General features: G+C 36.2%; 1 protein-coding gene across 2 annotated transcripts in view; it reads right to left on the reverse strand.

The window, feature by feature from the left end:
* Window positions 1–8,377, reverse strand: part of GLRA3 (glycine receptor alpha 3) — a 208,110-nt gene extending 199,733 nt beyond the window's left edge. Inside the window, exon 1 of one of the 2 annotated variants that reach the window (XM_024996385.2) lies at window positions 7,780–8,377. In XM_024996385.2, coding sequence (XP_024852153.1) covers window positions 7,780–7,850 — 71 coding nt within the window. In that variant the 5' untranslated portion in view covers window positions 7,851–8,377. The remainder of the gene's footprint in view (window positions 1–7,779) is intronic. The other variant, XM_024996384.2, reaches the window with a different exon arrangement.
* Between the last annotated feature and the right edge of the window lie 5,001 nt (window positions 8,378–13,378).

Below are 13,378 nucleotides of genomic sequence, written 5' to 3' on the forward strand. Positions count from 1 at the left end.
CCTAAAGTGTGTGTGGCTGCCTTGCAATTGTTAGAACAGCTTCATTTTCTGGGGCTGAACAGCTCATTCTATTCATACGCTTTCTGCTTGTTACCAAACAGTTGGTCCTGTCTTGGAATGCCTGCCTTCACTCCAGAACCAGTTCTCTGAAGGTGACTCACTTGTCTCTCTACTTGATGTATTTTCCTAAGCAAAACAAAGCTATAGCTTTCTTCTAGTGGAGAAAGACAAACCACCCATGTTTCAACATGGACATTTGCATGCACAGGAGTTCATTTTCAATAAGTATGGTTAATCCAAGTATCAGGATAGGAGAAGACTTTTAGGGAAGAGTTTGAGACAGGTTTGCTTGGAAAATCAAAGAGGCTCCATGTTATATGCTTCATGAAGTAAGGAAAAGTTAAAGATGCATCTTCACCAAAATGATTCCTTTTAAAATCTCCTCAGAGAACTTAAGTGGGTAAAATATACCATCCATGATTGTGGACTAGTTTATGAGATTAGTTGAAATTAGAGCATTGATTCCCTGGTGGCTCAGACAGTGAAGAATCTGCCTTCAATGTAGGAGACCTGGGTTCGATCCCTGGGTCAGGAAAATCTCCTGCAGAAGGGAATGGCTACCACTCCAGTATTCTTGCCTGGAGAATCTTCCCTGGACAGAGGACCTTGGAGGGCTACAGTACATGGGGTTACAAAGAGTTGGATATGACTGAGTAAATAACATACCTATAGAGCATTTGAAGGCTCTATAGAAAAGTGATAGATATACTCTATTGATAAGTCCTTGGGATCAACAGTATAAAATTATGATAAATCTGTTTCTTTGTCACTTGTTTATGATCAGTCCCATCGCCACAGTTTAGCTCAGAACTCTAAGTATTTCTCTGTGCCTGCTCTAAATGTTCTGCCATCATTTCAGATAAATAATTTTTGTTTTTTTTTTCTTTTTTGCACACAGTGTGATCACCTTTGTAACTGTTCAATCTACAGTTCAAGCAGGGTCTCTGCATTCTCAGCTGACAGCAAGATACAATAGATCTACTGCTATCATCTCAGACTCAAACACCCCAAACCCAGTTCACTGGCATCCTTTCTTCCAACAATCCAAATCCTCTGCCTGATAGTCTTTTTTTAGAGAGATCATATTTTGATGATAAATTCAAACATGATCTCCAAATTCTAAAACAAGCAGACTGTCATTGTTTTCTAGTAGTTTTGTCATTGTTGTCTGTCCACATATTATAGTTTTTACTATTCCTGGTGGTTATGAGCAAGCTTCTTATTAATGATAATTTTGAGGTAAACACTACCTCTGAGAGAGAAGGATTTGTAGAGCTTTTCTGAGCCAAATTACAAGGCCATTCCTATAATGATAACTATTCAGTTATAATTAAATTATTTGCCTCTAAATTTTATCCATATTCCATTATGAAAGGAAGCTGCAACTCCTCTACCTTTCAGCAGGTTTATTATTGTAGTGAGCTCTATAGCTGTTGCTAGCAGATATGAAATTAAACAATGAACTGGAGATATTTCAACTGAATTTGACCATCACCATTCCCTCAGCATACTATAGGATTGTATCATAGGAATGATTTTACATTCCTATACATTTCCTAATGATAGGAAATGGAATAGAAAATAGAATATTTTCGTTATATCTCACTTCTGCCCATTGAACAAGCATCTTATAAGATCCAGCACAAGTACCGATTCTCTGGAGAACTTCCCTGTTTCACAGTCCCTAAAACGTTGCCACTTCTGTTGCTGTCTGTCACTTGGACCTTTGTATTTTCTTTACTTCTAGGCTCTAAGTTTCACGATGAAAAGGTGATAATTTCTCGATCACCCATGGCCAAACTGTACCTAGCACAAACACGTGTGCACAGAATGTGGTGAAAAATCTTGCTGAATTGCTTAACATTACACATTAAACACATACTTGGTGATTGACTGGCCTCAGTATATCAAGGGATCAAGGGAGAGAAAAATTATATACAAGAGGAAATATTTTACAAGCTGTTTCCTAAATCGGCAGGGCAAACTGCTTGAGGCATTGACGAAAGAACTGGGCCATGAGCCTTCTATACTTAGGAAAATGTAGATTATTCATAGAAACAAAGGAAAAAAGCATATATTATGTTTAGTGTATAGAATCCTGCTACAGTACCTACATACAAGAAATTATCATAACAGTAGGAGTTTATTCTTTAAAGTACATTTTTCTTCAAAGTCTTACATAAGAAAATAGACCCAACATTAAAAAGAAGTTTCTCCATCTTCCAAAACATACCAAAAGAAAAAAAAAAAAAAAGACATTCTACGCCAAAATGTTTTTCCTAGACTTTGAAGTCAATCAAGAAAATATCTTATTTGTGATTATCATAAAGCCTGAAATTCATACATTCAGTTTTTGGCACAATGTACCACAACTTATCCAAATAGCAAGTTTGTGTTGCTATCAAACTCTCAAGATGAAAAACAAAATTGCATGTTGTGAAAATAATTGATTTAGATGGAATACTTTTGGCACTTTTCTTGCTTTTGGAAATTGCTCTGCAAGCTCTTCATAATCTTCACTTATTTACATTTCAAAGAAAGCTGAACACTGGTGTTTTGTTCTTTATTTCACTAGTATGAGAACTAGAATCCAAAAGCCAAAGAAAATTTTTTCCAAAAACTGCAATATCTGAGCAAAGGGTGAAAATTTTAAAAACTTCACTACTAGGAAATTTAGATTTCTTATGCCTGTATTTATTAAAAGAATTATCCTCTTTAATAAGTCCCTTTTAAACACTATGTTTCTAATACTTGGTGTATTCTGATAATGAATACGCCTAACTGTACTATAGTAGTAAATATTTTTGTTCTGCTGTTTGCCTTAATAAAACTCATTTACTAAAATGTATGCTGCTGCTGCTGCTAAGTCGCTTCAGTCGTGTCCGACTCTGTGCGACCCCAGAGACGGCAGCCCACCAGGCTCCCCTGTCCCTGGGATTCTCCAGGCAAGAACACTGGAGTGGGTTGCCATTTCCTTCTCCAATGCATGAAAGTGAAAAGTGAAAGGGAAGTTGCTCAGACACGTCCAACTCTTCGCCATCCCATGGACTGCAGCATACCAGGCTCCTCCGCCCATGGGATTTTCCAGGCAAGAGTACTGGAGTGGGTTGCCATTGCCTTCTCTGCATATCCATCCTATATTATAGCAATTCTTTGCCCAGTGAAACTCTTGGACCCAACTCACATAGTCTCCAAAATGCACGTATTCACAGGTATTCACCAAAAAAAGCAAGCTCAAGGAGGGTCATAGCAGCACTAACCAAAAACTTTTTTTAAATACCCAAATATTCCTCAGTAAGATAAGGGATAAATTGTTATGTCTTCATATAATGGAATGTGCTGGGCTGGGCTTAATAACTCAGCCGTGTCCGATTCTTTGCAGCCCCATGGACTGTAGCCCACCAGGCTCCCGTGGGGATTCTTCAGGCAAGACTACTGGAGTGGGTTGCCATGTCCTCCTCCAGGTATCTTCCTCATCCAGGATCACATGCAGGTCTCCTGGATTGCAGGCAGATTCTTTAAAACCATTTGAGCCACCAGGGAAAACCAAGAATACTGAGGTGGGCAGCCTATCCCTTCTCCAGGGGATCTTCCCAACCCAGGAATTGAACCAGGGTCTCCTGCATTGCAGGAGGATTCTTCACCAGTTGAGCTACCAGGGAACCCCCACAAATGGAATACTATACATAAATGAGAATAAGTTATTGCTAAATGCTACAACATAGCTAAAACACATACAATTCATAAAATAAAGCAGACCCAAATAAGTATTTATAGAAAGTTCAAGAGCAGGAAAAAATGTTATTGTTACATAAACCAGGATAGAGACTATCTTCAGGCAAAGTGATGCTTAGGAAGGGATATGGTGGTAAGAGGGTGAGCAGGGTGAACACTTCTGTGATATTGAGAATTCTGCTTCTTGATCCATGGTCTCTTTACATAGGGGTGTTACATTTGTGCCACTTCATATAGAACTTCGCTATTTTTGTACTTTTCTGTATGTATTTATAATCTCAATTTAAAAGTTTTAAACTAAACCTATAAAAAAAATGCTTTTGTATTCTTCACAGAGCTAGAACAAATAATTTCACAATTTGTATGGAAATACAAAAAACCTCGAATAGCTGAAGCTATCTTGAGAAAGAAGAATGGAACTGGAGGAATCAACCTACCTGACTTCAGGCTCTACTACAAAGCCACAGTTATCAAGACAGTATGGTACTGGCACAAAGACAGAAATATAGATCAATGGAACAAAATAGAAAGCCCAGAGATAAATCCATGCACATATGGACACCTTATCTTTGACAGAGGCAAGAATATACAATGGATTAAAGACAATCTCTTTAACAAGTGGTGCTGGGAAATCTGGTCAACCACTCGTAAAAGAATGAAACTAGAACACTTTCTAACACCATACACAAAAATAAACTCAAAATGGATTAAAGATCTAAACGTAAGACCAGAAACTATAAAACTCCTAGAGGAGAACATGGGCAAAACACTCTCTGACATACATCACAGCAGGATCCTCTATGACCCACCTCCCAAAATATTGGAAATAAAAGCAAAAATAAACAAATGGGACCTAATTAAACTTAAAAGCTTCTGCACAACAAAGGAAACTATGAGCAAGGTGAAAAGGCAGCCTTCAGAATGGGAGAAAATAATAGCAAATGAAGCAACTGACAAACAACTAATCTCAAAAATATACAAGCAACTGCTACAGCTCAACTCCAGAAAAATAAATGACCCAATCAAAAAATGGGCCAAAGAACTAAATAGACATTTCTCCAAAGAAGACATACAGATGGCTAACAAACACATGAAAAGATGCCCAACATCACTCATTATCAGAGAAATGCAAATCAAAACCACTATGAGGTACCATTTCACACCAGTCAGAATGGCTGCGATCCAAAAGTCTACAAATAATAAATGCTGGAGAGGGTGTGGAGAAAAGGGAACCCTCTTACACTGTTGGTGGGAATGCAAACTAGTACAGCCACTATGGAGAACAGTGTGGAGATTCCTTAAAAAACTGGAAATAGAACTGCCTTATGACCCAGCAATCCTACTGCTGGGCATACACACTGAGGAAACCAGAAGGGAAAGAGACACGTGTACCCCAATGTTCATCGCAGCACTGTTTATAATAGCCAGGACATGGAAGCAACCTAGATGTCCATCAGCAGATGAATGGATAAGAAAGCAGTGGTACATATACACAATGGAGTATTACTCAGCCATTAAAAAGAATACATTTGAATCAGTTCTAACGAGGTGGATGAAACTGGAGCATATTATACAGAGTGAAGTAAGCCAGAAAGAAAAACACCAATATGGTATACTAACGCATACACATGGAATTTAGAAAGATGGTAACAATAACCCTGTGTACGAGACAGCAAAAGAGACACTGATGTATAGAACAGTCTTATGGACTCTGTGGGAGAGGGAGAGGGTGGGAAGATTTGGGATAATGGCACTGAAACATGTATAATATCATGCATGAAACGAGTTGCCAGTCTAGGTTTGATGCATGATACTGGATGCTTGGGGCTGGTACACTGGGATGACCCAGAGGGATGGTATGGGGAGGGAGGAGGGAGGAGGGTTCAGGTTGGGGAACACATGTATACTTGTGGCGGATTCATTTCGATATTTGGCAAAACTAATACAATATTGTAAAGTTTAAAAATAAAATAAAATTTTTTAAAAAAGAGAAAAAAAAAGCAAAAACGCTTTTACTAGTATGCTATTTAATTATAACTATCTATGGTTTCTGGTTGTTGTTCTTACTTCCAAATTTCCCTGGAAATAGTATTTTTAAATTAAAAAGATATATTTGTGAACTTAAAAAAATACTTGTTTGAATTTATTGTTTTCCTTTACATGTTTTCCTTTTTTGCTCAAAACCTCACAAATAGGCTCAGTGAGCAGAGTTCCTGTAAAGAAACCGTATTTTATAAGATATTTCCAGTAGAGGGAGCTTCACTTTCAAAAGGAAATTTCTATAGGAAATTTTCCTTCAAGGACCATCACTGAAAAATTAAAATATTTGATTTTTTATGTATGATTAAAAATCCTTCAGAGTGATGAGCTACTTTTATCTAAGAGAAAAGAGAGAAAACTTTTATTTGATTTGTGAAAGAAATTGACAAAGAATATATGTATTGCACAAACTTCTATACTGGATATATCTTTTTTGAGTGATTACATTTCCGAAGTATTCATAAGAAGGATTTTAAACTATATTATTTAATATTAATTAATATGAATTCTTTCTAAGAATATATTATAGCAAATATCATGGTGATTTTCTATTATACAAATTTGACCTCATCTATCAAAATATTTTAGTTATCGACATTAAACATCCTAAATCTAAGTATCAACTAAGCTCTTCTGATTTCTTTGAGAAAATAAGTATGCATATTATTATCGAAGATACTAAAAGATAATTATAATAAAATAATCAGCTTATCTTATGACATGAATTTTGCACTCTTTTCCATAAAATGTACATAAATGTAAAAGCTCTACATTCTTTGCTTTTATCACTATATATGAAATTTGTACCAGTTGTAAAGTTACAAAAATTTACAATGTTAAAATATTTTCCCTGAAAATATTCTGATTTACAATGGTTCAACTCTTTACTTCAGGAAAAACCAGTAATTTCAGAAATATAGTAGCCTTCACAATTAGTTCTTGGTTACTAAAGGTAGTTTTTATGAGATGTGCTATATTTTTCAAGGTGCCTAAAGATGAAAAATTGACATAGCAACCCAGAGAGAATATTTACATACATCAAATGGAAATCATTATACATATAACTTAGCACTCAAATTTTTTATTTCAATCTTTTTGAAAAGCTTGTGAACCATAAAATGGAAATTTTAAGGTAATTATAATAGTAAAATAGATTTTACATTGGCTTGTATATTGTTTCATTAAGAATGGGGTTAAATTAATTAATCTTGTGCTTAGTGTCTCTTCTCTTTTAATTAAAAAGAAAAAGAGCCTACCAAATATGACTGGAGATGATAAGAAAATAGCACATCATAGAACAATTTTACTGTTCAGTAGGCTTCTTATTATTTTCTACAAAATGATTTTGCTTGGCATAGAACATACCTAGTGATTTATTTATCACTTTGTCTCCACAAACTAAGTTCTTTAGGAAACAGTACTTTCAAGGCCTTTATTATTTTATTCATTTAAACTTAACCTCTGGATATATAAATAATATTCAGAATTTCTCTGATCACTAAATGCTTATGTTCTGGATATTTTTTGTCTTCTAAAATGTAAGTAATGTTCCACTTCTAATTACTAAATGTTTTTTAATTTTCAAAACGAGAGTAACACCCAGAATTTATAATTCACTTAGAAAAAAAGAAGCTATAAACGCAATTTGAGAAGGAAAATCCTAGGCTTTGGAAATATTTTTTTCCTAGGGTAATCTCAGTTGCAAATAACAGAAGATGCCAGTTAATAAAATACATTAATTAGTGAAAATAAAGCAAAGTTATATATTTTAGAGGTCTCAAGAGACAGACTGCTAGATAGAAAACAGACTGTTAGATAGAAAACAATACTATTTAAGGGATACTTTCAACAAGTCAACCTCGAGTTGCATCCTTGGTTTCATCAATGACAAGTGGTTGTAAGGCTTGAATGAGTTCTCCAACTGTCAAATACAAGTGGACTCACCTGAGTAGCAGTGCCGCTTCCCAGAAGTAAAATCCCGAAACTAAAGTCCGAAAATGTCTCACGTAGGCCATGATACAGAGGGATATATTCACGGCTCTGAAACGAGTCTTATCTAAGGCATGGGGAAGCCGTGAATGAGCCGGGAATGAGAGTGTGCTGCCTGACTCCGTGTCGTGTTGGCAGGGACCAACGACTGGAAAGCTTCAGCACCTGAGACAGCTCCCCGCGGTCCAAGGAGACCCTCTCTTTCAAACTCTTGAAATTCCCTTTCGACACCTTCTCTGAGCATTGAGCTCCGGGGAGACAAATGTGCAGGTGATTTATACAGGGACCGCGGAATAACGGATGAAATGAGATGTCTGAGGTGCCTAGGTTCTGGGCAGCAGTTCACTGGAGCTCTAGCGGCAAAGGAAGAATGCTAGTCCTTTCCTGACTCAGACTCACGACTAGAGGAGAAAAAACAGCAACTGCGGGAACAGGAATGCGTCTGCACCTGCTCCAAGCGCCGCCCGCTGGAATCCCACTTTCCACCTTTGGGTAAATCCCGAGCCACTAGCGCGGCAAAGGGAAGCGGGGACGGGGCCAATCGACACCGCCTTGCCAGCCAATCACAACTGCACAGCGGGGCAGAGTGACGGGCCACTCACGACGGAAGGCGGTGCTTAGCTAGCCGGACTTCAAAAAAAGCATTGAGTAACTGGTGCAGAGCCTAAAGCGCGACTGGAGGGAATTGGGGGAGGGAATCCTCAGCGCTGAGAACTGAGGGAGTCAGCAGCCTTTATGGATTAGGTAGCAGAATCGCACTTTGAGGGACCCCCCATTGTTGCCTTCTAGGAGAAGGCACAATTTAGTAATAAAAGGTCTTTTCGGATGTGACCCTGTCTCTTTGACCTTACATCAAAATGCAAGAGTCAGCAGTAAACCCAGACCCTTGGAAAGGGCTAAAGAAGAGCAGAGAACGTGGTGCGGAATCAGTTGCTTCTAGAATCATCTCACAACCCTGGCCAGCTTCTGGCTGAGAAGCGTTGCTGACGTGTCAGTTGAGTTTCCTTCAGGCACAATAGGGGTCCAAAAAAGGTGAAGCTGGGAAATCTAAAGAAACGGCTACTAGTGGGGAACGACGGTACACACCATTTTATTACGCATTTTCCGTGTCTAAACAGTAAGTTCAAGTGAGAGGGACAACTAGAGCATATGGTACATCTTTTCTTGTGTCATCTTTCTCTTCCCTTTCTCCTCCATGACTATTTCTATAGGAACTTGGATTGGAAGACTGGGAGGAGAAAGAGAGTGTGTGTGTGTGTGTGTGCAAGTGTATGTGTGTGCAAGCGTGCACATGTTTCTATGTTTCTTCATGCATCTTAAAATGATGGGATTTTTAATAATTAAAACATGCTGTTAGAACTTTATAGTGGCTTTGATTTACTATCAACTAGGGTCAAAATATTCACTCCTTGAATCTTAGCTTTTTCCCAAAACTCCCTCTGGTATTTATTCTGAAAGCCCTACTTTAATCTCTTATCTTTCTCAATGACTAAACTATACTCCAAGAATGTTTTCTTCTTTCTCACAAACCTTTTATTCTCAATTAAATCCAACAACAATGGATGTATCAATTATCCCATAATTCTCTATTTAGCTGGAAAACTATGTCACCACCTTTTAACCCTCTCAAATGAGGGCAACATGAAGAAAAGTCTTTACTCTTTAGTAGAAAAGCTTATTTATATTCAGTATAAGTAAATTCTGGATTTATTTCTATATGTTATTACTAAACCTGTCTCTGTTCACATTTGGTTTTCTTAAAAAAATCTCAAAACTTCCAGAAGCTTCTTAGGGAATATCATTGATTCAGCCTATGGATGTTTCCATCTTGAGAAGTTTCAGATAATTTTATTCAACTCAGTTTTTCAGTGAATCTTTTGAAAGTTAAGTGCAAACACTCTTTAGTTGGTCATTTTTGAATAGCAGTAATCATTTCAAAAACTAGAACCAAAAAAAACCAAAACCTAACCGTATTTCAAGAGGATCTGGGTTCCTTGCCTTGCTTCATCACTATCTTTGGAAAAGTAATGTATCTTTTAAAATATATTTACTTAATATGCCTTTGAAAATAAATTGAGGGAATTGAATTAAAGAACCTTTGAGATTCATTCCCTGGCCCAAAAGAGAGCCAATGAATGTTTAAGTGAACAAATTAATGGATAATATTTACAGTTCTGTTTACATTAATCTGGACAGTTATGTTACATGATAGTTTAAAGGCAGGATAGCTTGCTATTTCATCTCATCATTATCATGAAAACACTGGAATGCTATACTTTATCTAATTAACATATATGTAGTGAATCAGCTTATTGGATATAATGTCATATAAGAGGGTGGCTGGAATCCCCATATTACTTGTTTTTCATATCGTCGTGATTACTTCCTTCAAATTACTTGTAACAACCTACTGTTTCCCTCATTTGTTTGTTTGGCTTTTGCACCAGAGTGAAGTAATGGCTGTTATTTAGCATAGCAAGTAGCATATAGTTGATGAGCAATATTTGTTAAATGAATCCATGATCATATTAGAAACATGATACTTTTAATTAGTAAGCAAATAAGCTTGTTACAGTGCATTGGTTAGTAGATTAACTTTGATTAAATAATTAGAAATGAATCAAAGTGGGTTGTAGTGCCTTGCTTGACATTTGATGATTAATTTACCAGTTATTTAGCAACTTCACTTGTTGCCTATGGATTTTTATATTGTTTGTTTTTAATTTCTATAAAGTCAAAATAAATTTTATGCAACTACATATGTGATAGCCATTCTTGTAAATTTTACTCTTTTGAGACTAATATTCCTGATTTTATGGGTAGGTGAAGGAGTATGTTTGTGGGGGAAAAGAAAAAGCATTTTATGGCTAATGAGTACTGACCAGCCCATTCATGTAAAATTAAACTGGATTCTGATATGGCCAAGTCTCTACTCTTCTTCTTCAAGTCTTTATTATTTCCTTCTTGTACTAACAGATTTTATTTCACATTGGACAAGACATGGGACTTTTTGAACTAAATGAGATATTAATCATCATATTTAATATCTTCCTTTTACAAAGAAGTAATTATAGCCCAAAGTGGTCAAGTGATGTTTACTAACCTTTGTACTCAGCAAGTTGACAATATCAACTTGAATTTGGTGCTTCTGGCCCATTGTCCACTATTTTGCATACTATCACAGAGCTATCTTTAATGTTGTATTTTCACTACTGTGTCAAGATACAAGCATATTACCTAAATTACAGAAAAGTAGATCGATTTTGATGTAAAGATAAAGCTTTTTTCATATGCTCATTTGTTACTACTAATAAGCTAAAATATACATAATATTTTGTACATATTGCTAAAATGACCTATTTAATGAAAACTTTATTTATTTTTTGAATAAATAATAAATATGTTTTCAATGTAGTACAAGGTTAAAAGCATTTACTGAGATTTTATCAGATTCAGTAGAATTAGGTCATTCTACCATCTCATCAAAAGCTTGTATATGAGTGAAATGTATATGAGTGAAATGTATATGAGTGAAAAGTTTTTAAACTTATAAAAATCAATGCCACTTTTAGGATAATTAGAACAGTCATTTCTTTGAATTAACACTCTCTGGGAAGATTAAAAAAGTCTTAATTTAAAAAATCAATCAGAAAGTCACTTGTTTAATACAAATTAGGTAGAGGAAAATTAATCTTATGGTGGTGATAGATATCACCTCCAAGTATGTGTGTCTAGTGAATTTATCTTTGCAGAGAGATCTACCTACTGAACAGACTAATTGTGACTGGCTAGCTAATCAAATGACCCTCTTTTTTTTTCTGAAATAGTAACAGAAACATCCAATGATTTATATCCATTTTTTTGTTCAGTCCACAAGTTTTTTCACATAGATCTCAGCAACAGTCTCCAAATAGTTTCTCTTGTTTGATCTCTTAGTCCCCTTGATTATCCCTCCATTGTGAATATTAAGGGATTTTTGTTTGCTCTTTGTTAGTTTTCTAAATCAAATGATGCCTCGTCTATTCCTAAAACACTGCAATGCCTTTCCATTACAACAGATTGAAATACACATTCCTTTTCACAGCTGGTTCTAAAAGACTGACAATCTCCTCAGCCTCACTGTTCACTGGTGCCCTTTTTCCCCATAATGCACTAGTCACATGAGCTGTTTCTTATCTCACGATTTCTCTATTTAAAACTTCTTCCTTTGCACTTCCTATGTCCAGTCTCTTTCTAGCCATTAACTCACAGTTTAAATATCTCTCTTTCTCTCTTCTTTCAATAAAATTACCCCCATTCACTTTTATATCAGGATTTATTTCCTTCACAGATCAAATTATAACTTGTCTTTGTTTAATTCTGAAAGATGGGGAACTTGTATCTTTATGCCTGGCACGTGTCTGGCAGATATTAATGGTCAAGAAATATTTGTTGAATGAGTGAACAAAGGCAGACACTTTCTCTGCTCCTTAGTTCTTTCTTTTCTAGATGTCATTCCTACTAGTCTCTTTTAACCTATTCTTTTTCTATAAAATTATTTAGATTATACTGCCAGACATACTCTTTGGCCATCTAAAAGTAACCTTTGAGTTTATATGTGTGTCCTTGGTTCACTCTGAGAGTGCCTTATTTATAAATAAGACAATATAACCCACTCTATTATGATATTTACTTTTTTAACTCTCAGACTGTCATCTTTTCTCCAAATTATAGTGATAATTTGCCATAATCCCCTAAATGACTTCAAATATTGAGGTATTTGAAGCACTTAATTGACTTGATTTAGGTCATAACTGAATGGTCTAGTGGTTTTCCCAACTTTTTTCAATTTAAGTCTGAATTTGGCAATAAGGAGTTCATGATTTGTGCCACAGTCAGCACCTAGTCTTGTTTTTGTTGACTGTATAGAGCTTCTCCATCTTTGGCTGCAAAGAATATAATCAATCTGATTTCAGTGTTGACCATCTGGTAATGTCCATGTGTAGAGTCTTCTCTTGTGTTGTTGGAAGAGGGCGTTTGCTATGACCAGTGCGTTCTCTTGGTAAAACTCTGTTAGTCTTTGCCCTGCATCATTCTGTATTCCAAGTCCAAATTTGCCTGTTACTCCAGGTGTTTCTTGACTTCCTACTTTTGCATGCCAGTCACCTATAATGAAAAGGACATCTCTTTGTGTACTATTTCGAAAAGGTCTTGTAGGTCTTCATAGAACCGTTCAACTTCAGCTTCTTCAGCTTTATTGCTTGTGGCACAGACTTGGATTACCATGATATTGAATGGTTTGCCTTGGAAATAAACAGAGATCTTGGAAGGAAAGTTGTAACCAACCTAGACAGCATATTAAAAAGCAGAGACATTACTTTGTCAACAAAGATCAATCTAGTCAAGGCTATGGTTTTTCCAGTAGTCATGTATGGATGTGAGTGTTGGACTATAAAGAAAGCTGACTGCCAAAGAGTTGATGCTTTTGAACTGTGGTGTTAGAGAAGACTTCTGAGAGTCCCCTGGACTGCAAGGAGATCCAACCAGTCCATCCTAAAGAAGGCCTGTCCTGGGT

This window comes from Bos taurus, chromosome 8 (genome assembly GCF_002263795.3).
Source record: "Bos taurus isolate L1 Dominette 01449 registration number 42190680 breed Hereford chromosome 8, ARS-UCD2.0, whole genome shotgun sequence".
NCBI lineage: Eukaryota > Metazoa > Chordata > Mammalia > Artiodactyla > Bovidae > Bos > Bos taurus.